The sequence below is a fragment of the Apodemus sylvaticus genome, chromosome 7 (assembly GCF_947179515.1).
Source record: "Apodemus sylvaticus chromosome 7, mApoSyl1.1, whole genome shotgun sequence".
In the NCBI taxonomy this organism is placed as follows: Eukaryota; Metazoa; Chordata; class Mammalia; order Rodentia; family Muridae; genus Apodemus; species Apodemus sylvaticus.
The window spans coordinates 83,954,071-83,980,426 of NC_067478.1; the positions used below are offsets into that span (position 1 = coordinate 83,954,071).

General features: G+C 49.2%; 1 protein-coding gene and 1 long non-coding RNA gene across 4 annotated transcripts; one reads left to right on the plus strand and one right to left on the minus strand.

The window, feature by feature from the left end:
* Positions 1-4,291: 4,291 nt before the first annotated feature.
* Positions 4,292-11,002, minus strand: LOC127689146 (uncharacterized). 2 transcript variants are annotated; one of them, XR_007978844.1, is made up of 5 exons: positions 10,914-11,002; positions 10,023-10,346; positions 8,069-8,441; positions 7,318-7,512; positions 4,292-6,097 (listed from the first exon to the last, which is right to left on the minus strand). It is a non-coding gene; the product is annotated as an uncharacterized LOC127689146 (long non-coding RNA). The 2 variants fall into 2 exon arrangements; XR_007978843.1 differs by having other exon boundaries at positions 4,292-7,512.
* On the plus strand, positions 10,939-25,560 carry Il10ra (interleukin 10 receptor subunit alpha). 2 transcript variants are annotated; one of them, XM_052188464.1, is made up of 7 exons: positions 10,960-11,124; positions 12,828-12,948; positions 13,388-13,572; positions 14,373-14,539; positions 15,563-15,716; positions 19,457-19,575; positions 22,972-25,560. In XM_052188464.1, exons 1-7 carry the CDS (start codon positions 11,058-11,060, stop codon positions 23,884-23,886), a joined length of 1,728 nt encoding a protein of 575 aa, XP_052044424.1. In that variant the 5' UTR covers positions 10,960-11,057; the 3' UTR covers positions 23,887-25,560. The 2 variants fall into 2 exon arrangements, with proteins under 2 accessions (XP_052044425.1, XP_052044424.1); XM_052188465.1 differs by lacking the exon at positions 12,828-12,948 and having other exon boundaries at positions 10,939-11,124.
* Positions 25,561-26,356: the final 796 nt, after the last annotated feature.

Consider the following 26,356-nt stretch of genomic DNA (forward strand, 5'->3'; position numbering starts at 1 on the left):
ACACACTTGCACAGCTCACACTTGCATACGCAAGTGCACACACACGCACACACGCATGCACACAGGCTTGTGCATATACTTGCACATGCACAACACACACTTGCATGCATGCACTTACACAACGCACCAGCTCACACATTTGCATGCACATTTGCATACATATATGTACACATATGTGCATGCATGCACATGCATGCACACACAGAGACATAAGTCAAGTAAGTCAAGGAACCTGGCAACTATCAGACTGAAGATGCCTTCATCAGGTATCCCCAAAAAGGAGGTGGAGACAAGAACTGGATTTCCCCAGAGTGTCATAAGGCATGTGCCTGCCTCTGCCTTAAATTGGCCTAATGAACCTGATCTCAGACCTCCAGCCTCCAGAACTGGAAGAGGATGCGCTTCAGCGGTTAGAGCTCCTTTGTACAGCAGCCACAGGAAACAAACGCATAGGCCTTCCTCTTCACCCTAACTGCCTTCTTGCCAGCAACCTTCTCTGTGACCAGAAACTTCAGCCCTAGAGAAGAGGGAAGTATCCAAAATAGAAAGAAGAAATGGGGAAGGGACGAAAGATGAAGAGAAGAGAGGGTGAGGTTTAAAAAGTCTAGACATCAGACCATAAGGATAGGGTTACTCTGGTATATGAGAGTGGCCCACACTGCAGGAAGAAAGGCCCAGTAGCCATACTTGCCCTGTTCCTCCTCCATGAATACTCCTGAATGGAGGTGGCCAAGACTGAGATCCCCAAATCCTTTGCCCACTGGTCTCTATTTGCCAACCACACAGAGAATCCAGCCTATAGCCAGCCAGGCCTCTCTCACCGGACATCAGTTACACACTGGCCTTACAGGTCTCAAACATGTCAGCTTTGTCCCCACCCCATGGCTCTGGCACTGCTGCTCCCCTTCGCCCAGACATCCACATGACACCTTCTCATCTCCTTAGGGGCCTCGTTCAAAAGTCACACACTAGGAGCTTCTCCCCACCCAGCCCAGCCTCTCCTCATGGTCCTCCGCAGCATATAGCACCGTCTGGCACACTGCTGTCGACTCCTCCTAAGGTCCACACTCCATGTGGCAGCAGTTTGGCGGCCTAGATGGAAGGCAGGGCGTGGTAGCCACTCGAAAGCTGATAAAGAGCCGGCATACTCAGAGGCCTCCCTTTGGGGGATGGGGTTGCTGGGGGGAGAGCCTGGATCAGATGAGAAATGAAGTGCTTGCTTCAGAAGCCGCCTGGTCATCTTCCACAGCAGTTCAGAGTCCAGTGGAAACTTTGCCAGGGCATTTCTGCAGCTTCTGGCTGTATTTGTATCCATGGCCTCACCCAGGGAGACAGAAGACCTCAAATACCTGCCCACAGGCCGGCCCCATAGCTGGGTCTTTGACTGCCAGCCTTCAAAGTAGCCAGCCCATGACTGGAATTGTCCCATTTTTTCTGTGTGAGAGAGGCTGAGAGAGGTGGTGTCATGTGGACCTAGCCTTAGAAAACAAAGAAAGACTCAGTTTTCTCTGCTGTAAATGGGCAGATGAAGTAGTTGTGGCAAGTTACCTAACATAGCAATGTTAGGCTGCTTTCCCATCACTTTAAGCTAAACAGGGACAAACCCTGTCCTATTTTTATACCCAGTCGTTTTGCACAGTGCCTGGCACTTAGTTCTTGGAGTTTCACAGTAGAGCTATTCACCGGAAGAGAGAAATGCTGTGAGGAAGGCATAGGCTCTGCTTGCAAACTAGGACCTCAGAAGAGTTGTGTTGTTACTGGCTTAGGCCAGAGTTGGCCTGTGGAGGAAAATTATGTGGAGAGGGCAGAGGAATAGAGTCATGAACTCAAGACCACACTGTGACAGAGATGAAGTGACTAAAAGGATCTTGTCATGTGGGGGAGACAGGAAGCATGTCCTAGGAAAGCCAATGGGTAAGCACCCAGTAACAACAGGGTAACTCTTCTGTCATTTGTAGATGTGACACAAATAGTGACTGCCTATGAGACCTAATGGATCTCGGAGTAGCTGCTGACTGCCGGCTTTACAAAGTGCACCTTAGAATCTCCACAATTCATAGCATTAAGCAGACATTATCTTTCTGAAATGTCATACCCTGCATCAAAGTATTAGTAAAATGTCTACAGATTTCTGAGCACTTGGCATGTGTGTGTATTTGTGTGAGTGTGCATGCATGTGTGTATATGAGTGTGAGTGAGCCTGTGTGTATGTGTGTGTGAGTGCATCTGTGTGTGTCTGTGCATGACTGTGTCTGTGTGTGACTGTGTGTGTACATGAAAGAGTGTGTGTGCATGTGTGTATATGTATGTGGGTGAGTGTGTGAATGTGTGTGTGTGTGTGAGTGCATCTGTGTGTGAGTGTGTCTGTGTGTAAGTGTGTGTGTGTGTGTGAAAGAGAGTGTGTGTATGTGTGTGTGTGTGTGTGTGTGTTTATGGCTTACTGGATCTAAGAATTACAAGTTTTGAGCATTTCATCAAAATTAAGAAGTATAAAAATGGTCTCACCACATACAAAAAGAACTCTAATGACCTACAAAAAATGTTTATTTTTCTTTCATGGGTCCTATTAATTTTCCACTTGTGTAATTTCCTGGTTGTGTTTCTTTGACATCTGGAGAAGAAGGTCTGGGGCAGGGCAGCGTATACAGAAGAGCCATTAGCTATCAGTTATCGAGATACAGGTGGGACATGCCCACTCCTTTCAAAGCAATGAAGATGTCTCCCTGTTTTAAACGTCTGGGGAGAGAAGGTGAGAAGACCATGACTGACTGTTCTTCTGCCCCCAAAGGTCAGGATGCCACAGAATGAAGCCGGGGGTGAGGTGTGAACCTGCCACTGCCTTAGCACAGCTCTGCTCTGCGTTTCGCTTTCTGACAAATGACAAGTGCTTCAAGTCTTAGTTTCCCTCTTCCATGCCCTTCTCCCACACGCTAAACTGCTGGCCCTGCGCATGCCTCTCACCCACCCGCCTTGGCCAGCCTCCAGTCACCATTTCTTGTATCTGTCGTTGGTTCTGTGAAGAGGTTAAAATGCTACTTTCAAAATGTCCTATGAAGAGAGAGGAACCAGGACAGATGACTTCGAACACTTGCAGGGACCTTGAAGACTGAGGCCCTGGAAAAGAGGTGTCCAAATGTGAGAGTCTAGGCTTGGTCCAGCACTGGACTGAAGGAAGACCAAATCTGTATGAAAAACACTCTCAGGAACATCAGTGCCACACACGAGAGTGACACGTTCATCTAAGCTGCTCCCTCTTGAATTGCATTAGCATTATTTGCTGGAGGTCTAAACCCCGAAGAAGTACCAATGCCTGACCCATTTTTGAACCCCACTGGGCCTAAACAGGGTATCTGACAAATACTTTGCTCGCTTTAATCCAGATAGGAAGTAAGAAATGTTATCATATATATATTTTACAGCTAAGGATTTTGAGATCTGAGTTCTTGACTTTACTAAAGTCATAGATGGCAAGTGTCAGACCTGGAACTGAACCCCAGTCTTGGGTCTTCCCATCCAGCATACTCCCCGCTATTGTAGATGAGGAAGAACACAGGATTTTAAATTCTCCAAAGCAAGATGCTGTAATTCAAGGGGTTACATATACTTTCTGCACTACATACTGGTAATACTGTTTCTAGCTAAGAGTCTCCTGCTTCTGGGTTAGCCTTCTTGGTCATGTCCAAATTAAAAAAAAAAAAGTGCAAAGCCTGTTGTTTGAAAGAAGCCTTGGACACACCCACAATGACTCCAAACTGAGTTGCTACAATGTTTGGTTCAGCAATGACTATGGAGTGTCTCCTTGACCTGTGATTGGTACAAATACAAACCTTCATTTGCATGAATGGCTATGCTGTGATCAGGGAAACACCCTTTGCCTAGAGAAGATATCGAAATGTTTCCCAAGGCTGTTTGGACTGTTCTATGTTTTAGAATCACTGTGCTTAGCCAGGTGAAACAGGTCAATAGATTCACCATTGCCTGAGACACGGGTGTAGGAACTAAATACTGCTAAGTGTTATTAACTAGTATTAAACATTGCTAAGCTTTGTTGGTACTAATAGTTCTGTGTTGAGCTTTGGTCAAGTCTTTGGTTTAAACTCTCCTTTTAATGCTTTGTGTCAGTTATTAAGACCATCAAAAGCAGCGCCCTTTGGCAAGCCTTCCCCTTACACCTGGCTTGCTGCCATCCACACATCTGTCTTCGGAAAGCTGGCTCACTGGTCCCACGGCAGCCTAGCTCCTTTTTGACCACGCCACAGATGCTTTGAGGGGGCAACACCACAACCAAACCTATTTATTTATTTATTTATTTATTTATTTATTTATTTATTTATTTATTTGCTGAAATCCCACTTGACTTCAGAAAGTTCTGTTCCAGCCATGACTGTTTCAAACAACTTGGATCTGTCTTTTTTGCTCTCACAAGTGTTGGTAAACACTAGCATCAGGCTTCATGCTGGTCAGAGGAGGACTATTTCCCCTGATGGCCTATAACTTGTCATTTACACAAATGACTGCGCCATCATTGGTGGGAAATAGTTCTTCATTCCCCACTTCTGTCTATATAAACATGCTGTTTGACTGACATTTTGAGTGATGTAGGAAATAACCTCCTCGGCTGCCTCCCGAGGCTGTGACACCATGTCCAATAAAAGACATTTCTGGAATGACCTTTGTCAACTTTTGACTCTTGTCATAAGAAGTGGGTTGAGCTGGTAACACAAAGAAGAGACATCAGAGAATCAGTGGGAGCGAGTGGCACCTAAGTGGTGGTGGGGGCACCGCAGAAATGGCAGAGGTGCCAGTGGTGCCATCAATAACAGTAACAGAAACTGGATGTCTGGAGAGTTACTGAAGAGTTCTAGAGAAAAGCCAGAAGCAGAGGCAGTGGGGAGCAGAAGCAGTGTTAGCTACAAAATACAGTGGAAGTATAGAGAAGGCTTTAAGGATCTGAAGTCAAAGGACTATAGGTCTTTGCGAGTTCCAGGGAGCTGCTAAACCCTAAGGGCCAAAGGTGTTGATATCCAATATGGAAGTATAGGGCTAAGTGTCTTAACACACAGGCTCAAGAGTTGTGACATTAGCCATTGTTAGGAGTCATGGGACACCCAAACCCCAAATTTCAGAGTTCTAACATAAGTTGGTATTGACTGCTGCTACAGAAGACTGCTATGAGGCAAGGCCTGCACTAGCAGACAGGTACCAGGCCACTGGCAAAGCCTAGAGCAACAGGGCTCCCACCTAAGCACTTAGAGCCACTAGCCTCTAGCTGTTAGAACCCAGAACCATAGACTTCCATTTTTGAAAGCTTAGAGCTCTAAGCCTCTGAATGTATCAGCTCAGCTCACACAGCTTTGGCACTCAAGGACACAGGTCTGTTTATAATAAAATAGCAATTCCTTTCCTACTCCAGCCAAGTGATTGGTAACATGAATTCTGTTTGCAGAAGCCTAGAGAGGCTTCATTCAGGCCAACGCAATCTCTTCTTCTCTGCAGAGGAGCTATTGTAGTCATTTCCAACCCCAACAATCCCATATAAAAACACACAATCTAGTTATTATATTTATAAGCCATAAGCCTAGATTGAGCAGAACTAGCACCATACCAACTTCCCCAGCTATGAGACTCTTTGCTACTTGCAGTTTCTCCTGGCCACGTGGTTCTGCTTCATCTTAGCTTCCTCCTCCTCCTCTCCCATCCTCTTTCCTTCCCTTCTTGTTCTCCTCTCTATCCCTGCACCAGTTTCAAAGACTTCCCGTCCCACCTTTACCCTCTGCTCCCCAATCACAGGCCTTTATTGATCAGTAAAAGGGGAGAATGTTCACATGAGATAACCTGAGCATGTGATTGATTGCTCCTTTTGAGGAAGCAGAATTAATATCAGAATTCAAATGGCATCAGGACAACCCACAACAAGGAACTGCTGAGGGAAAGGCCTTACATGCCACCATCTGGGCACACAACTTCTGTCCCCATAGTATCATTTAGTGTGAAATTAGTGTGTGTCTCTTGTGTGGTCCACTGGAGTAGGGTTGCACCACTGCCCCGTAGCTGGGGATTCCTCTTGAAGGATGGTGATGTTCCTTCTGTGAATCATCTTGAGATAAAAGAAATAAATAATAATGAATAAGTTAAAGACACAGAGAAAGCGTCCTCCTCTTTTATGGAGAAGGCTGGAGAAGTCAAAGGTAGGAGTGGTGGTCTGTCCCACTGCACAGACTGCCCAGTGTAGAATGGGGCAGAAACGGGGTGATTCTTCTGTTGGCCACGTCCTGAAGCAATTATAACTGACAATATCTTGAATACTTCACATATCTGCAAAAGACTTTGACACAGCATTTTAAAATGCACCATGTTTTTGTATGTGTCTGAAGCAGACTGCTGAAGCTCTGAGGTCACTATCATGTGACAGACAGAGCTCTAGGGAGGCTCTGGTCTAGAAACCCAGCAACAGATAAACTTCCTGCATTTGGAAGACAGGGTTTGGAGACACTGTTATTTTAGAAGAATGAGGAAATGGCACCCTCAAAACCAGGAGAGGTCAGGGCCATCTGGGGGATAGAAGGAAGACACAGCATTTCTTTGAAATGACTGGGGATATTTTTGTGTGAGGTCTGTATGCCATCTTTTACATTCAAGTTCATAAGGCAAGGAGAAGGAATGGGCCCATACCCTCTCCTGCTAAGATGGTGTTCCTAAAAAAACACTCAGATGAAGATGGGTAGAAGAGAGGTGTGCTATCATGCATAGCACATACCACAGCCAGAGAGAAGCCCAAAAAATCCAGGCTGAGGGACAAGATTCTATTTGTAGAGCAGGTGGCACGTTCTAGATTATTTCTACTAACCACATCTACTAACCACATCTGCCCCACTGGGGAAGGTTGTATCTGTCGGCTCCATGTTTGTGTGTGTGTGTATGTGGTGTGTGTGTGTGTGTGTTGTGTGTGTTTCAATCAAGCAATAGCTAATGGAGGCCCAGGGCCTGGACTAAGGGCTAGAGTGAGGCTTCCTGTTTCTAAGGCCCATAGGTTCCACTTTGAGTATTGATCAAGAGCAGGGAGGGTTCTAGGTGCATCCGGCAAGACTCTATGGACGGGAGAGGCTCTTAGTCCGTGTCTGCTGCTTCAAGAAGTCAGCAGGGGCAATCTTTCACCTTCACTTGGGAGATCAGCAGTTCTCCTTTCCCCTCCAAGCCTGCAGGCAGGACAAGCGACACAGCCACTGAAGTGCCACTGCCCTGACATGCCAGGCAGAGGAGGACTTGGCTCTGGAAGGCATAGCTTGAATTCTGCACAGTGAGTCACCAATCACTTACCTCCACACTCTGGGTTCCGATTCTATTGAAAATGCAAGTCTGTTCCTGTCTACCTCCTGTCTACAACTCCAAAGCTGCTGGTTAGCAACCCAGCTGAAGTGCACACAGCACTGCACTCCAGCCTGAGCCACTGCTCAGAGGGTGTCTCTTCGGAGACCTGTCATATTTAGCCAGAGTATCAGTACTGGACAGAGACTGAAAGGGAATAAGCATGAATTAGGTTCTACAGACCCAGTTAAAGGCTCCTCCTGGGATGGGGTCTGCACTGAGCATGACCAGGGCACTGGCTAAGCCTTGGCAGTCCCTGTACCTTGCACTTGAAATCCTTCTCTCTGCAAGGACTGCCCAGTTTCACCAGGCAGCTTCCTCCTTTCTGTCTCCATCTCAGTCCCTGCCTCTGGGTTTCGTTGCAATGTGCTGCTCTGACAGAGTGATCACAGGGTAGCCCGGAACTTCCCAAACACTAGTCTGGAGACCAGCCGTGTGCCTGCGGAGCTCAGTTTCCTGCAGTGCCTACATGCCTGATCTACCTAGCTCCTGTGACGCTTATGTAGGAGTGGAGCGAAAGGGAGACAGTGACTCCATCCAGACTTCAATTGTGCCCTAAGAAAGCGCTGTCTCAGGACCATATGTCTACCCGACTGTGCACATGGCAATCCTGGGCTCACCATAGCACCATCGTCCTCCCCAGCCCCAAGATGCCCTCCTCCTCCTCCTCCTCCTCCTGAACACTCATTCTCTCTCAACTCACTTGATACCGTGCTTTGCAAAAATCCTTCCGCAGTTCAAAGGCACCGTTGTCAAAACAGGAGATACAGAAGTTCTAGGACCAACTGAGTCCTGCCGCCTACTGAGTGATGGAGGTCTCTGCCTTCGGCCATAGTGTCCCCATCTGACCACTGCACATGCTCCAATGGATTTTGTTAAGGACTGGATGGGCGTGTATTTGCAGATGGACTAGGGCTGGCCATAAAAGCTGTCAAGAAAGTCCTGAGTCTCTGTGGCTTAATAGGAGGATCCACTTTAATGCACCATCTTTCCTTCAGAGTTTTCCAGGAAGTGATTCACGGCACCCAGGTCTTTTTGCATTCCCTGGAAGTCCTCTGCTGGGGCCCTCTGGATAGCTGACAGGATAACACAAGTAGAGTCAGAGGCAGGGCCTGGATGTGCCACCCTCTGCCGCAGCTTCCCACAGGTTCAAATCCGGTCATATTTTCCAGCCACACACTGGGAAACAGTTGTCCCATGTTCCCAGGAAAAGGAAAGGGGTTTGTTTGCTCAGTACCCGGCTGAGGCCTGCTATGCCGTGTAAAGTGTTTTATGGAGACCTTGACACACCTTAAGAGTTCAAGCGTACAGAAGTCCTGTCATTTATCATCTGTTCCAATGTGGATGATTACTGTAGAACCCCCGAGTGGATTTGACAGATTCAAAGAACAAGCAACTCAACACAAAGCATCGCGCAGGCAGTCTTCTTCTAATGTTTTTTCTTTTCTCAGATATGATAATTACTTGCATAATACAACTTATCCCTGGGTGCTATGCAGGAATCAGGGAGTATATCAGGAAGCCTTCACTCAAAGCTGGTTCTGCCCTGAGCGAAGGGCCCAGTTACGTCCAGCTACAGGGGTTTTCTTCAAATGGGATGCTCACCCAATTTACTGATTTCTCCAAAGCTGCCATATCCCCCTCATCACCTCATACTAACCCCCTCCCTACCATCCATCAACTCACCTACTGCCAACTCCAGTTCTCAAGTCTCAGCTAACAGGTCACCTCCTCCGGGAAGCCTTCCTTGTTCTCAACCCTGTGTCCCCTTATTAGTCTGTACTTCCCTTCCCAGAAACTGTTAAAAAAAATCTCTGTTCACTTTCTGACTCTAGCAAGGTGGTTTCTAGAGGGAGGGACCTGGTTTGGGCCAGCACGTTTCGCCCAGCCTCAGCTTGTGACTGCAAATTCTGATATGTGGATGAACCATCTCGATCACCCTTTTGAAACAGTCATGGAGGAAGGCTTTAAAATTCTTATAACTTGAACAAAAACTAAAAGGAAACCAACCGAGGAAGAAACACCACAATATCCTCTTTTTAAAGAGGTGAACGGGGACTAAGAAGTCATGTCCGGGTACTTGCGTCACACCCAGGTACTCCCAAGCAGTGTGTGTCCTTCACCAGAACCTGAAGCTTTCCCACTCAGCTGACATGAGGCCATGGCGAAGAGGGTATCCCCTGAGTGTGGTCCTCACTGATTGTGTGTGTGTGTATGTGTGCGCGTGCGTGTGTGTGTGTGTGTGTGCGCGCGTGCACGCATTTGATGTTCTTGTTCACAGATATTCCTTCCAACTAGCTGCATAGCTAGGGCAGCCCAGTCCTCACTGACAAGCCCCTTTCCCAGTGAGCACCCACCCTCAGGCACAGAACAAGATTCTAATCCACTTAGCACCCTCTGTCCAGGCTATGGGCATAGGATCCAGTCCCACGGACAAAGCTTGTATCTCTGCAGGCCGAGGGGGCGGTATGCATCACAAGTTCCCAGATCACGTACACAGTGTCCATGTCCCACACCCCCAAGTTGGAGCACCCTTTTCCAGGTACAGGGGTTGCCTAGAGTTTTGACATAGTGACAGGACTTTGTCACCTATGAAGTTCACACTAGAGGAGCATCCAGTCTGGTTGCCAGGAAGAAAGAAAAAGTTTAATAAATACCTTATACTGTTTTGAGTAAGTTTCTAATTTGATGTGAGGCAGGATTGGTAGTTACACTGAGAATCACACAATTTGCAGATTGGAGGCTGGCCAAGCCTGCTCAAGGCAGTCGTATCTTCAGTGTGACCAATAGGCTCTGAGGGGAATGGAAAGTGACTTCTTAAGAGCAAGGACACCCTAGTGCCTTCAGCCCTTTCTTGGCTTCTGTGCCTCCTCAGAACAAAAACAGGGCTTCTGGGACAGCATGAATATTCAATTCACCTGGCAGATGAACCAAGGCACAGGCACTGCGCACATCATGATTAGATCCAGTTGAGACGCACCCTGAAAATCATATACATGACATATTCACAAAGTGTCAGCACCACCTGCCAGTAAGTCAGGTGGTTTCTCACACAATTAACATTTTTTGGTGACACTGGAGGTAGATGCCTTGGCCACTGAAGAGACACTTGGTACCAGGTCCCTCATGGGGACTATCAACACTTCTAACCTGCAGGTTTAAGGCAAGAACAACCTAAAGGACCTGGGGGTGTCATGGACTCGCACCAAGAGCATGAAGTCAGGTAGGGGACAGTCCCTCACTGTTGGCTTAGCAGAGGGTCCTGCATAGAAGTGCCAGGACAACACCAGGACTTTCACACATGTGCTTTGAGCCTGGCAGTCTGCCAATTCCTGGCCTCGTTGGATGCTACAGCGCGCGCGCGCACACACACACACACACACACACACACACACACACACACACACACACACAGCTATCCAGTTGGTGTGAGAGTTGAGACCCTAGCCACAGAAAGCCTCAGCTGCACTTTCACCTTGAGACAAAAGACCTAGCTAGACTTCTTCTGCCTTGGTTCCCAAGAGGCGTGGGCTGAAGGCGGAGCTTACCGAGGCCCCGCCCTCAGGTGGAAGTCTCCCTGGTAAGGCCGATCCCAGCGCAGTCTTCAGTTTCCCGGATCCCCGGACGGACCGACTCACGCGGCCGGAGGCGTAAAAGCCGGCTCCAGTGGACGATGCCGCTGTGCGCCCAGGATGTTGTCGCGTTTGCTCCCATTCCTCGTCACGATCCCCAGCCTGAGCCTGGAATTCAGCGCACACGGTAGGCTCCCCAGCGCTCGCTCAGTTGCCTTAAAGTTCACAGTCACCTGAGAATCCGCTTGGATGGCCCGAGGTCCCCGCCTCAGCTCTTTCGTTCTGGCAAAACTGGGTCTCTCTCGGGCTCGCCTGTGTAAGTGGAGGAGGCTAAGATTAACTGTGGCTGTTTGGGAGTGGCCAGCGATGGATGGGTAAAGCGTATAGTTTCCATCCTGTACCCTTGTTCCGCAAATCATCATCCATTCACCTCGGGAGGAACCATAACTTTAGCCCTCGCTTTTCTGCTGTTCTGGTTCTTCCATGGATCTGATCGTGCCCCCTTTTAGGCTCCTTTCCCTGAACCCTAACGTCTCGCTCCATCTCTCCCTTCTGCCCACCGTTCACAACCACCCTGTTAGTCTTTAGCCCACGATTCATCCCCGCTGCCCTCTGCCCCTCCCCCACCTTACCTACCCCTCAGCTCAGGCTAGGTTCCAGTAGCCCAAGAGAGAATGAAAAGTGGCAAGTTGGAGGGACCAAGTGACACAGAGGGACCCAAAACACACTTCTACAGGACGCCAAAATTCGAAATAAAACCAGTACAGTCAGTCATGTGATCTACAGCGGCACTGGGGATGTGCCCCACGGAACATCACAAACATCACAAACACAGGCCGAGGTTTTCACTCCCCCCTCTCAGAGTTTTGCAACTGAAACACAGCCTTGAGATTCAAAGACAGTACTTGAAAAGGAGGCAGGGGGCAGGGACAAGTGTGTGTTCTGAGAAAGACAGAGTCACTTAAAGAGAAACATGACTGGAGAGCTGACAGTTTGGCGGAGCTAGCCTTCAAGAGGAGACATCTTAAAGGGTCAAGAAGGCCGGAGAGGAACAAGGGCGATTGGCCTCACAACACACTTAACCTGGCAGAACTCATCAGCAGAATTCAAATAGGAATGTTTATTATATTGTTACGAAAAGGACAGAGGATCTCAAGGGGTCACTCCTCTCCTCCGGGTCATACCTGCAAGCTGCTAGTTCCAGGCCCCTTCAGGTTGCCCTTCTACCTCAAAGACCTCTGTGAGGAGGCCAGGAGGCTGGGCAGCTGACACTCACTGTCTCCACTTGAGGCTCACCTAGGCATCTGGTTATACAGATGCCCATGTCTGAGCTACAGCCTGCCTAGAAACTAGGGAATGGGGGAACACCCTGAGCCTGGGCCGCAAGATGTCTGTGTAGAAAAGCAGGGTGGTGTCAACAAGCCGGCTGTCTATGTATCCAGAAAAGGTCAGGGGCCGTGGCCTTGGAACAGCGTTGAGCCAAGAACAGGGACAGGCACTGGGCAGAGCCAGGGACTGGCTCATCTGAGAGCTCACAGCTCACAAGCACCACTCCTGGCTATTACCCTCGTGAGGCTTCGATCCCACACCACACAGGCAGAGAAGGGCAGGACTCTAGCTTTGGAATCAAACACATTCTGGGTATTGATCCCCACTGTGCCCCTTACTGACTCCACTAGCCTTGGGACAGCTGTCTGATTCTCTGGGCTTCTATTGCTTCTTCATTAACTTTGGCATGTGTCTAGAGCCCAGAGCTGGTGTGATCACTAAATGGAACATATGTAAAACACCCAGCCCCTCCCTCCCAAAGTACCCTTGCTGCTGTCACCACCCTCTTCCTAGTCCCCGGGGTACCTCTGCTTTTTCTAGTGTTAGAATTCTTTCCCCTAGGGACAGAACTGCCGAGCCCTTCCTATGTGTGGTTTGAAGCCAGATTTTTCCAGCACATCCTCCGCTGGACACCTATCCCAAATCAGTCTGAGAGAACCTACTACGAAGTGGCCCTCAAGAAGTAAGGAAAGAGGCACAGGGGGTGGAGGGGGACCAAGAGGAGGTAGGGGAGGGTCTTAGGTGACTACCAAAAGGGACTCTGACACATACGTGCTTGAGTGTCATATGAGTTGAGCGGTATGCTGGGATCCCTAAGGTGAGAGCTGTTGGCTCAGAAGGCTTCCTGGTATTCTGGAAAAATATTCATAGACATAACTACAGGAAAGGAACGGCGTTCCAGAGTGGGCTAACACATTCTTGGGGAGGAATGAGCTATTGAAATTCCCACCCAGGAGCTTTCTAGACCATGGATGTCAACAGGGACCTTGACCAAGGGCCCCGAGGACCGCTCCTTTTCTGTCATTATGGGAACATTCTGCCTGGCCTTTTCCTTCCCTCTTAAAAGGAGGAAGATTTGGGCACAGGCCGATTCCCCAGTGCCTATTCTGGTATCTCCTCAGGTACGGAACCAAGATCTGGAATGACATCCTCATCTGTAGAAAGGCTCAGGCGTTGTCCTGCGATCTCACAGGGTTTACCCTGGATCTGTACCACAGCTATGGCTACTTGGCCAGAGTCCGGGCCGTGGACGACAGTCAGTACTCCAACTGGACCAGCACTAAGACTCGCTTCACAGTGGACGAAGGTGCTTTGCCTCTCCTAGGCTTAGAACATAGCCTTCTGGGACAGTTCCCGCCAGGAACTCCAGCCTAGGGCTTATTCTGTCTGTTCTCATGGCTTTAATGTCACCAGACTTCCTGGCCAGCAAACTGACTGCCTTAGCAGATCCATCTGAGATTTTTAAGGGGAAGTGACATTGTTTATCTTCCATAAGAGACGTCTTGGGATGGATGAGGTATATGTGTCACGAAAGCCATAAGTATGAACTTGTAGAGTTTAGGACGAGGCACTGAACCCTAAGGACTCAGAGTAATAGGTAGAGACACAGTTCAGATGAGGCCTGGCCCCTCACAGGGAGAATCTCCCAGGTCATACCTTTGAGGCTGAAAGATGTACTGAAGAAAAAAAAAAAGACAATTTCTGGGGAATTCTAGGGTGGTCAGCCTGGCCACAGTGGAATCCTTTTATCCACACTGGGTCTGCACAGGGTCTGGGTACAAAATGGTCTTCTCTGTGGACTCAGAGCTAGAAATGACATCTGGGAGGTCACTGTTTCCCAAAGGCCAGCTTACATGCTCAGTCTCAGCTGCCTGCAGAAAGCATTTGCTAGCGAGTAGCTTTAAAAATTGTATTTCAAGGGTCCAGGCTGAGCTATTCAGATTCTCTGGGTGCTAAAAGACCTATAAGACACAGTCCCTAAGAAGTTCTCATGTGGGGTGGAACTGTAAACCCGAGGTCTACGTTTTAGAGTGGGAAAGGTTTGACCCTAGAGTCTGGCTAGGATGCCGTCCCTAGCCCTCGGCCTCACGCCTGTTTCTCACTTAGTGATTCTGACGGTGGGTAGCGTGACTCTGAAAGAAACCAACGGCATCGTCTATGGGACAATCCATCCCCCAAGGCCGGAGATAGTCCCTGCAGGGGATGAGTATGAACAGATCTTCAAGGATTACCGCAGTTACAGGGTTTCCATCCGGAAGTCCTCGGAACAAAAGGTATGATGTTCCCCAAGGCCATCAGGCCCGGGCCACCTAGATTGGAATCACTTTCACGTCCTTCTGGAGAGCTTGACACACACAGGATAGAGGTTTTGGGGAGCCAGGAGGGAACTGACATTTAAACTATGCTCCCCGGGGGAGAGTGAGAAGAACACGCCTATCATCATCATCAATGATCAACGGCGATCAGCAGTATCAGCAGTGCCCAAGGCACAAGACAGCTACCCTCGACTGTTTTCTTCTAGTTTGTAGATAAGGAAACGGAGCTGCAGGATGTGCTGGGGCCCAACCCCTGCAGTCTGGAACCCATCAAATACTCGCCCTTGAGTTTTTTTCTAGTTCTTTCTATAAAGAGCCTCCACTTCTATAAGACTCCCTTTACTCTGTTAAAATAAAAGTGGAAGGCTAGGGAGATGGCTGAGCAGGTATGACTTTCTGTGTCCAAGCACAGGATCTGAGTTCAAATCCCTGCAACCCACATAGAGCCAGATGTAGAAGCACACATTTATAATCCATTTCTCCTACAGTAAAATGGAAGCTGAGACAAGAGACTCAGAGGAAACTGAGGAAATTCAGGTCAGCTCTAGGCTGGAGTACACAGTGGTAAGCACCAAAGAGGCCTGGTCTCAAACAAAGTAGAAGACAGAAGACTGACATCTGGTTGTTCTCTGATGTCCACACTACACTAACACACACAAATGCACACATACATGCATGGGCACACACATCAGACATACATACTCACACATGAAGATTAGAGCAAAATTGGCTTGGTAGAGAGATGACAGTCTGTACTGGTGCTCACAGGGTGGGTTATCGTAGATGACTGAAGACTTGGCAGAGGCGTCTGTAAAGTGCCCCCACTCACCCAGGGCTGGCTCACCTAGCAACAGCCCTTGTCTAGCTTCGCAAAGCACTGGATTCATCTCCCGCAAAAAAACACGACTCCGGCCCCTCCCGCTCTCCGCTTCTTCATACCATGCACAAAAGGATTGTTTATTATTCTTGTCTCCATTTCAGAACACAACCACGAAAGTGGAACAGGAAAACTTCACCCTCACAGTCCCCAGAGGGATGAGAGAGTTTTGTGTCAAGGTGATGCCCTACGTGGAAACCCGCATTAACAAGGCAGAGTGGTCGGAGGAGCAGTGTTTGCGTGCCACGACGGAGCAGTGTGAGTGACCCAGGCTGCAGTCCAGTCAGAGAGTGCTCAAATCATCCAGAAAAACCAGAAAGCCATGCTTAGGGTTGATGGCACCTGCCCTGGGTCCAGAGCTTCTGCACAGAGCCATCTACCTTCACACAAATCATGGGAGAAATTGCCCATTCTGCTTAGAACTATCCTAAGGTTAATAGTAATAATATTAATGATGATGATGATAATGATGATAATTATCCTAGGAGACAACAAGATAGTAAATTTTTTTCTTTCTTTCCTTTCCTCTTTCCTTTCTTCCTTCTTTCCTCCTTTCCTCCTTTCCTTCCTTCCTTCCTTCCTTCCTTCCTTCCTTCCTTCCTTCCTTCCTTCCTTCCTTCCTTCCTTTCTTTCTTTCTTTCTTTCTTTCTTTCTTTCTTTCTTTCTTTCTTTCTTTCTTTCTTTCTTTCTTTCTTTCTTTCTAGACAGGGTTTGATTTCTCTGTATAGCCCCGACTGTTCTAGAACGTGCTCTATAGACCAGGCTGGCCTCAAACTCAGAAACCTGCCTCCCTCTGCCTCTGGAGTGCTGGGATTAAAGTTGAGTGCCACCACCCACTGCCAGGCTAGCCAGTAAACTCTGAATCCTTTATGGTTATGCCAGTCACAGTGATGTCCTAGCTTGTTCTCTGTCTCATGTGCACACACACCTGCAAAACAGAACCCTAGTGGCTCAGCAGAGTCCTGGACAACTTCTGTGTCACTCAAATAGTTTAAGGATGTCATACAAATGGCATGAACACCAAAACTGTTCCGTGGAACTGAAACAATTCAAAGGAACTTGACCACCAATGATGATGCACAAGTCAGAAGGCTCCAAGGAAGTGGGAAGATGCTCACTCCATACAGTGCTTTAGGAGTTGAGTTCGAATCCCCCAAACCAGTGTAAAATTCTGTCATGGTGTGTGTTTCTGTAACCACCACACCCCTCTAAAGGGGCTAGAAACAGACTGACTGTGGTTCACTAGACAGCCTGGGCAAATCAGTAAGAGATCCTGTCTCAAAAACTAAAGTAGAAAAAGAAGCATGGTGGTCCATGCCTTTTGTCCCAGCACTCGGGAGGCAGAAGCAGGTGGTGGATCTCTGTGTGTTCCTGGACAGCCTGGTCTACAGAGTGAGTTCTAGGCTAGCCAATGTTACACAGTGAGACCCTTCCCTGCTTCACCTGCTCCTGCACACACACACACACACACACACAGCTCAAAGGACCCCTTAATCAATACGAAGTAAAATAAAAAGTTCAGCAACAAAGGAGAAATTCACCAAGGGTCAAAACATTCTTAAGAATCTAAATCATGGTCCAAACTCTCACTTCTCAGATTCACCACATAGAGGTAAAAAGGCAGATGACCAGGACTGGAGTGGGCTGACAATTTTTTTAAAGTCCCCAGAATAGCATACTTGCAACAACTCTAAGGGATTATGCAGTCTTTTCTTTCTGTCTATGATAACTTGCTGGAAGTGTTTGGCATTCAAAATGTGCCTTTTCTCTCGGCAGAAGCAGCTGGGCTTCTGGGAGACCTCCTCAGTAACCCCTCTGTCAGATGCACTTGTCAGAATTATTACCAGAGCCGTGAGTCAGAGCCTGGCCCCTGAGAGGACCCCAACAAAATAGATCAGCCCCTCATCAAAGACTCAGAGTGAAAAATAGCAAGAGGGAATGTATTTGATATGGCCACAATGAGAAGAGAAACAGTGCTGGTGATCCCGGAAGCCCATTTTCCAGGGTATGAAGGGCGTTCACATTGCTATAGTGTTTAGGTTTAAATGGAGTCCTACAGGTGTGCAGAACCAGGAAGGCCGAGTCAGGGTGTGTGCCCCACCCAGCATGACTATCTTAGCCTCAGTCTTTCATGTTGGTCTGTCCTTAGAGCAGTGTGAAATTTCCAGAAGACAAGATGCCCCTGGCTGGCAGCAGGCCTCAGCATGAGATTTCTCAGAGAAGCCTGTTGTCTCTAGAGTCAGATGGCCAAAGGGAATGATGTTCAAGTGTCTGTTGGGAATAGTTGCATTCTTGCCAGGAGAATACATTGGGGTCCTTCATCTGAATACAGCTCGACTTCTGGGGGACCTCCCCAGCCTAAATGCAATAGTTCCTGTTTGGTCCTGTTTGGGGCTGTTCCTCCTCAGGGCCAGTGTGGGAAGAACTCCTCCCTTGCCCTCAGTAACCCAGGAGAAGCAATGCTGAACTAGCTCTTTGACAGAACTGTCAGAGTCAGCAAAGCTTGTTCCAGGTCCTCAGTCAGGGGCCCTAGGGCCCTTTGCCAGGATGGTGAATTGGGTGTAGAAATTGGCTGTCACTCTTGAGAGACTTTCTGCAGACTGCCCAGAGGAGTCCATAACTAGCAAAAACAAGGCAGCTAATTTAAGTGAGCATGTTGTATGCAGAGTATGCCCTGAGAGTGTCCCATCCAACAGACATGACAAGGGCTCTTGATTTGTAATAAGTTTCAGTGTAGCTCATTATCATGAAAGCCCCACGGGGAAGTCACCAAGTGTATGTCAGCTGCTGTGAGTGCTGCCTGAATTCCCATCACCCACTCGCCCCACCCCTTTTTAAGTGTTTATCTGCAATTATTTTACGCTAAATTTATTCCCTGTGCCATGAGTTTTTGTTTCTTCAGTGTCTTCTGTGATATCTTTCTCTTGCCTGCAACCTCCTCTTCTAGCTTTGGAGCAATCTTCTCCTCAGTGAGGAGCATCTCAGTATGGCAGTGGGAGCTCATGTACGGGTTAATCCAGCCATGAGCTCTGTAAGTTTGTTGGTGCGCTTAGGTGCCTTGTTCACCTGATGTGTTCAAACAATTAACAATTAAACAATCTACATATAAACTCTTAAGTTCAGCATTACTCTCTGCATTTTTAAGCACGTGCAGCAAAAATTCAACATTCTATTTTGGCCACCGTCCCCTTGTCCAGCCCCAGTGTCTAGCCTGGGCACACTGACCGACTCCACCATTACACCGCCGGAACGGCACACACTGCTTCTTTAAAGTGACATCCTGCAGATACTTGGTGGCTTTGCGGATATGCGTACCCTTGATGGACTGGGCAGTCTCCCAGGTGTTCTTAAAGTGAATAGGAAGGTTTGAACCTCTTGATTTGCATGATATTGTGGGGTTTTTCTGGGTCAAGAGAGTAGCGAACCATCTTCCCAGGCACCTCTAGTCGCTTACAGGAAGAGCTTCCATCATCCTTATAGTTAAAAGGTTTATCTGAGTCTCAGTTTTACTGCTTATTGACATGTGACCTTGGGCAAGTGACTTAATCTCTCTGGCTTCAGGGTCTCGATGTGTAAAAGGAGGTGATGCTGGCTTCATAAGATTTTTGCTAGGGTCAGGTGATGCAGGCATGATGTGAGGTGGCCCTGTAACTTTCCCATTGTCTACATGGACAGTGGGACTCAGAGGGATTCATTATTCTGTCCATAGTCCCATAGCTAGTAAAAAAGTAAAGCCAGGATCTCAGGCTCCACTCTCACCTACCTATCCTGCCTCAGTATTCGTTGGCTACCATGTGTAAGCGCCTTGAGGCAGAACCAGTGTGTCACTGAGGGAACTGGTGAAGGCTGACATTTCTACAAACCAAAATATCTCTAAGGCTGTAACCTGCCCATTGCCAATGACCTGGGGCCTTTCACTGAGTGCATTCTGCGCTTAGCCAAAGGATCTCTGAGGACTGTACCGTATGTACCACAAACACATCTTTCTGTGTCTGCAGTTTTCACCGTGACCAATCTCAGCATCTTATTCATATCTATCCTGATACTCTGTGGAGTCTTGGTCTGCCTGGTTCTCCTGCGGTACATCCGGCACCCAGGGAAGTTGCCTGCAGTCCTGGTGAGTGCTCTGTCCTTCCTGGATTCCCACACGGTCTGGCACCCTCATCCAGCAATATGGGGTGGGCAAGCAAACACTGAACCCAGCCTGAAGAACAGTGCCTCTGGGTAGTGAAGAGACAGAGTGCATGCGCAGGTGCACATGCAATGCTCACACAGGTGAACATGCAGGTATGCGCACATGTGTGCACACAGGTGTACACATACTAAGTAATCACAGTTTCATCATCTGCACAATAGTCTCTGGACCTATCAATGTGTCTCATGAATTGGTCATGGTCATTATCCTCAGTTCACAAGTGAGGACGGAGAGGTTGCTTCCACTCACAGGGTCACGCAGTGGGGAGGAGTAGTCGGGGAGGCTTTGCAGCATCCAATCCTAGTGCTGCTGAGGGAAGAGACTCAGAAAGAAGAGCTGGAGTGGCCCTAGAGGGGAGGGAGCAGAGTGGAGAGCTGACTTAGCGAGGAAAGGGCTTGAGAGGGAGGCCAGGACCTCTGTCCCCTCTCAGATGGAGGCATGTGTGGCAAGCCAGCCTCTTGAAGCCATCCAACAAGAACAAGTAGTAGTTCCCAAACCTCTGCTTGCCCCTGATCTGGTCTTAGGCTGTGTTAGAGGTGGATAGCCACAGATCTGGATTCCGGATAATGTCTAATATTAATGTATACTATATGCTTACAGGATACACACACACACACACACACACACACACACACACTGGCCTAATCAAGGCCTTTGCCTAGACAACAGTCTGTTCTCACCCAGCCCTTAAAGCGCTCAAGTGTTTAATAGTTCTTCCTTGTATCTTGCTGAAGTTGGTCTTCATCGTCTTTCTTTGTCTCCTGAGAGATTCAGTTCCCCCACACGTCCCTTGATCTGCCCCTCGGGCACTTTAGCTCTTACTCTGCGAAGGGCCTGGAGCCCGGATGAATGAACCTTATACTATTGAGCCTGGCCCTGTGAAGAGCAGGATCCAGGAAGTGAGGGAGGGCAGCCCAGAGCTTCTCTGAGACTAACTCGGAGCCTCTCGGAGTGAGTGAGGGAGCTGAGTTAGGCAGCATCTGAGCTACGTACAGAACGTCCTTTCTGGTTCTAAGTACTGTGGGCCAGGAAACTGAGTCATGTGGCCTCAACAAGTCTCCAGGGCTTGATGCCAGCCACTGCTAACCAGTTCCATTGATCAGATGCAGCTGTCTGTGTGGTTAGCCAGTGTGAGAGCGGGAGCCCTGGCACATGCCTTAATTAACTCCCAGCTATCTGCTGATTTGAGCTGACCACCCGATGGGTCATTGAGCCGGGGACCTCAAATCCAGATAGCCGTGTATAATTCCAGCTGTTCTTCATTGCTGGTGACTTGAGGAACATCGTTTAACCTCTCCGAGCTTTGGATTCCTCCTGTAGAATGATATGCCTATAGAATTACCAGGGAGTACAATTCAGCTCGGCACATATTTTTTGAGTGTCTTATGTGTAACCTGAATGATCCAAGCACAGTACAAGGTCCCCTATGAGAAAGATGCTGGCATTAATTCTATCTATGGATGAGAAACTAAAGAACAGGAAGGACAAGGATATTGGCTCAGCGGCAAGCTGCTAACAGATACATCCTTCATCACTAATCATTGTGGTAGTAAGGGGGTCACGACCAGGAGGAATTGCACGGGGGTCGTTAAGTGCCAAGGAAATGGTCAGCAAGTCAGTCTGTCAGTCAGTCAGCCAGTCAACAAACCCAAGTCCCTACTAATTCGAATTCAGCTTAGGCTCTTGGAGTGATGAATAAGACTGAGCAGTTACTGCCTTTAGAATTCATATTGTAGTGCCTGTCTTTGTCAGGGTTTCTATTGACGCAATGAAACACCATGACCAAAAAGCAGGTTTGGAAGAAAGGGTTTATTCAGCTTACATGTCATATCACTGTTCATCACTGAAGGAATTCAGGGCAGGAACTCAAACAGGGCAGGAACCTGGAGGCAGGAGCTGATGTAGAGGCCATGAGGGGTGCTGCTTACTGGCTTGCTCACCCTGCATTCTTATAGAACCCAGGACCTTCAGCCCTGGGGTTGTGCCACCCACAATGGCCTGGGCCTCCCCCCATTGATCACTAATGAAGAAAATGCCTTCGAGCTGGATCATGAAGGCATTTCCTCAATTAAGGTTCCCTCCTTTCAAATAGATCCCATTTGTGTGTCAAGTCAACATAAGACCAGCCAGCACATACAGGGACTCAGTTTAGGAAGAAGTAAGGAAGGAGACCTGGAGGCAATGGCTGTAGGAATGGTTTGGTCAGGTCCTGCAAAGTCTCTCTGAGGAGGTGGCATCCGAGCTGAACAAGGAGCAGGAGACAGCCGAATGGAGTGCAAGAGTGTTCAAGCAGAGGGGTTGGCACGTGCAAAGGTCCTGTGACAGGGCTGCTGTTGCCATGTTCAGGACAGGAAGAACACCACACGGCTAGAGCAGAGGAACAGAGTGCAAAGGGTTAAATGGCTTCCCCTGGGCAACTATAGAGAGCAAGCCCTTGGCTGCAAGCCACAAAATGCAAAAGAGGGCAGGATGGATGGGGCGGGATGGGAGGGGAATACACTGTGGTCCATAGATGTGATTCCCTTGTGACTCTGGTTTCAGTGCCTCCCAGGAGCTGCACACACAGGTGCCTACTTAGCATCCATTTCTTACTTGGAGTCGTTGTCAGAACAGTTTACACACACTCCTAGATGGGCCTGGCTTTTCAAGCCTCTTCCAGGTTGCAGAGAGCTTCACAAGTGTAGAGTCTGGGTATATTCTTCAGTCTTAGAAAGACCCTGGGAGATCTGGCCCTGGGAACACGAGCTTCCTATGTATCTACCCGGAGCCAAACCATAAAGTGCTCTTGGGGGAAAACTGTACAGTTTCAATGCCAGTACAAGCCAAGGAGCTCAGTGCAGGCTGCCCAGGCTCTGCACCTACTCTATGCCTCCCCTACAGTTCCTCAGCTGGCACCCAGGAGGGTCCTTGCAGGAGGCCACACCTCTCTCACTGTATTAGTTGATTTTCTCACTGCTGTGACAAAACACCCGGGAGAGGCGCCCTGAGGAGGAGTTGACTTTGGCTCCTGGCTTGAGGGCGAAGTTGACTAAGGGAGGGAAGGCACGGCAGCTGGAGTATGCGTGCCGCATCCAGTCGCATCGCGCCCAGTCAGGAAGCCGAGAGAGGCGAACACTAGTGCGCTGCTCACTCTCTCATCTTCATGTATCCCAGGACTCCGGCCCATGGGATGGCGTCCCATTCACAGTAAGTCTTCCCAGCTCAGCTTAACCGTTCTCAAAACAACCCCATGGACACACACTATGGACCCACATGGTGGTTCTCAATACCGTCAAATTGACATGACAATCAATATGTTCACCCTGCCTCTCCTCCCAGGTCTTCGAGAAGCCCCATCTCTTCCTCCTGGCCGACCCTCTCTGCCCAGAAACTCCCAATGCCATTCACATCCTGGACCTGGAGGCCTTCCCGAAGGTGTCACCAGAGCTCAGAGACTCAGACCTGCATGGCAGTACCGACAGTGGCTTTGGCAGTGGCAAACCATCACTTCAGACTGAAGAGTCCCAATTCCTTCTCCCTGACTCCCACCCCCAGATTCAGGGGACTCTGGGAAAGGAAGAGCCTTCAGAGCTGCAGGACACCTGTGGGGACAACACGGACAGTGGGATCTGCCTGCAGGAAGCCAGCTCACACACCAGCATGGGGCCTGCCTGGAAGCAGCGGCTTGGATATACCCATCAGGGCCAGGGTGACGGCGACGTTAACCTAGTCCACAGTTCTCTGGGGCAGCCTAAGTACACACAGGACGGCTCTGCCTTGGGCCATGCCTGTCTCTTAGAGCCTAAAGTCCCTGAGGAGAAAGACCAAGTCATAGTGACATTCCAGGGCTACCAGAAACAGACCAGATGGGAGGAAGAGGCAGCAGACCCAGCAGAACCCTTGGACGAAGACATCCCCTTGACGGATGCCTTTGATCCTGAACTCGGCGTGCACCTGCAGGATGATTTTGCCTGGCCTCCACCAGCTCTGGCCACAGGTTATTTGAAACAGGAGTCTCAAGGGATAGCCTCTGCTCCACCAGGGACACCAAGCAGACAGTGGAATCAACTGGCCAAAGAGTGGTCACTCCTGGGTGCCGTTAGCTGTGAGGACTTAAGCATAGAAAGTTGGAGTTTTGCCCATAAGCTTGCCCTCCCTTTGGACTGTGGGGCAGCTCCTGGTGGCCTCCTGGACAGCCTTGGCTCTAACCTGGTCACCCTGCCGTTGATCTCCAGCCTGCAGGTAGAAGAATGACAGGGGCTAAGGGCTCTTTGTGTTCCAGCCATGCCTGCTCCCTCCCTGCACCTGGGAGGCTCAGGAATCAAAGAAATACATGGGTCCTTTCCTGCAGGCCCACTGTGGCTGCCTAGCTCCACAGGGCAGGAAAAGGCTAACTTGCTGCGCAAGCAGTACATGAGAGGTGGTGGTTAGTCTGCTGAGTGGAGCCCTGAGGTCACCAGCAGAGCTGAGCAGGGTTGACAGAGACCTCCTCATGCCTCAGGGCTGGGTCCTGCGCTGGAAGGTCCTGTGTTTGGGTGGAACCTTAGGGCTTTCTGGATGCCGTAAGACTGCAGGCCTGAAGTCAGATCAGCCTGGATGTCTGCGGAGGTGTTGGAGTAGCTAGCCTGCTGCAGGGTAAAGGGAAGGCTCGGGAGGTAGAGGAAAGAGCAGGATCCAGGTTTAATTTTGTCGTGTAGAGATGCTTCCTGGCTAGGACTGGTTACTTGTCACTGGGAGATCTTGGGGTACACAACCACCCTGAATGATCAGCCAGTCAGTTCAGAACTACGGGGCAAAAGGGACTGAGACTCAGGATTTCTGTTCCTCTTGTGAGGTGTCTCCGTTAGCCATCCACAGACATCTTCACCTTTGTAATACGGCTGTGTCCCCTGAATCACCTGCAGCGGCCGAGCCATTGCTCCATGCTGCTCACTATTGTGACATCAGATCAGACAAAACTATGGCTGTCTGTGTTAGCACACTACCCTTTAGGTGGCCTTAGGGCTTGGGCACTGGCCCAGGCTTAGGATTTATGTCTGCTTTTGCTGCTAATTTCTAACTGCAGACCCAGAGGACAGGGTGCTGGGCTGACTCCTCTGTGTTCAGCTGTGTGACCTCGGGACCAGCAGCTTCCTCGGGGGACTTAAATAATGACTAGATCATTCAGAAGTCCCTCATGCTGAATGTTAACCAAGTTGGCCCTGGGGTGATAATTTAGGTCCTACCAACCTCTGGGCTGGAAGGAAGCGGACTACGGAAACCATCTGCCCATGGGCAGCTTCTGCCTCATGCCAGCGTTTCAGAGATCGTGTGGGAGCCTAGGGCCTTGTGCCAGGATAGCTGCTAGTCACAGGGGTCCATGGCTGGTCCCTGCCTTCCTATACTGCGTTTGAGACCTGTCTTCAAACAGAGGCAGTTTGCAGCTCCCACGCAAGGATGCTGAGAGAAGCAACAGGGTTGCTCATCCCTGAGCCCAGAGTTTCTCTGAAGCTTTCCAGATACAGACTGTGTGACCTAGTGAGGCCAGCCATGAACTTCAGCACCCCGCCAAGAAGGTCATGACACTGGTCTGGTACCAGAGCTCCTTCTGGAATTGAGGGAGCTCTTTGAGATCCCTTCAGAACCTTTATTTATTTATTTGCTCACTTATTTATTGAGGAGGCAGCGTGGCACAGGCGTGGGCCTCTGGGTCTCTCAGGAGGTCTAGTTTTGCCTGCACTGCCTCTAGCTGTGTGACCTTGGGCAAGTCACGTTTCCTCATGGACCCTCAGTTTTCCTGTCTGTATGTAAAACTTGAAAATTGAAATGGACCTGACTTACTCAATCCCTAGGAGTGTTGAGTCCCACTGAGGAAGTGGACACGGATGTGCCTCAAACGGAATGAGTGGTGTGTGTTTTCATCCCAATAAAGTCGGGTGTCTTGTGGAAGCGATCGGATTTCTCACGCTATCTGGGAGCAATGGATGATGGGTATAAACAAGAGCTGAGGACCTGGGCCCCAGAGCCAGCTTCAATGTGAATGGTGACTTTGGGAATGACACATATTCTCTCACAGTTTCTGATTCCCCCCTACCACCACCACGGTGATATGGAATGACAGTTGTCATGGTGATGTCATGAGGTTGACATGAGATCACGGATGAAGAGCTCAGTGTGGCTGAGCCCTGCATCTGGCATTCCAGGTGTAAACAACTGTGGAGGGCTGTTAGAACTGGAAAGGGAAACAGGCTTTCTCTTAGAAACAGGTAAAAATGAGAGAGGTGCCGGGGTGTTCTTTCAGAAGACTAAGCAACAGAAAGTGCAGCCCAGTCTTTAGGATCTTTATTCAGACAGTGGGAAACTCACAAGGCCCTCCCAGGAAGTAAGTGACCTAGACCTGTGGACCCTGTGCCTGCTCAGCTCACCCCGAAGACCTGTCTGAGTGCTCCCCATAAGCTGGAAGCCTCCTGAGTCCTGATCGAAAGGCAGTTGTCCACAATGGTCAATGTATCAGGAGGCACATCTCCCGGAACTCAGCCGTGTAGGTGCTGCAGACCTGGGCATGGGCCTGAGTCCCAGGTGTCTGTGTGTCTGAGGAGACGACCAAGACACCTTGTCTCTCCTTGCCTCTGCCCTATCTCCCACATGCTTTTCCTGTTCATTCTGAAAGGCTGTTCTGGAAAGGCTCTGGTCCTCCTCGTGCACCACACACGTGCATGCGACATGAGCATATATCCACTCGGGG

Bases quoted from the DNA above. Each gene is read 5' to 3' on its own strand.
- Il10ra (XM_052188464.1), top strand. From the start codon at position 11,058: ATGTTGTCGCGTTTGCTCCCATTCCTCGTCACGATCCCCAGCCTGAGC. The intron at 13,573-14,372 runs GTGCTTTGCCTC...TTTCTCACTTAG, and splicing joins TCGCTTCACAGTGGACGAAG to TGATTCTGACGGTGGGTAGC. The intron at 14,540-15,562 runs GTATGATGTTCC...TCTCCATTTCAG, and splicing joins GGAAGTCCTCGGAACAAAAG to AACACAACCACGAAAGTGGA.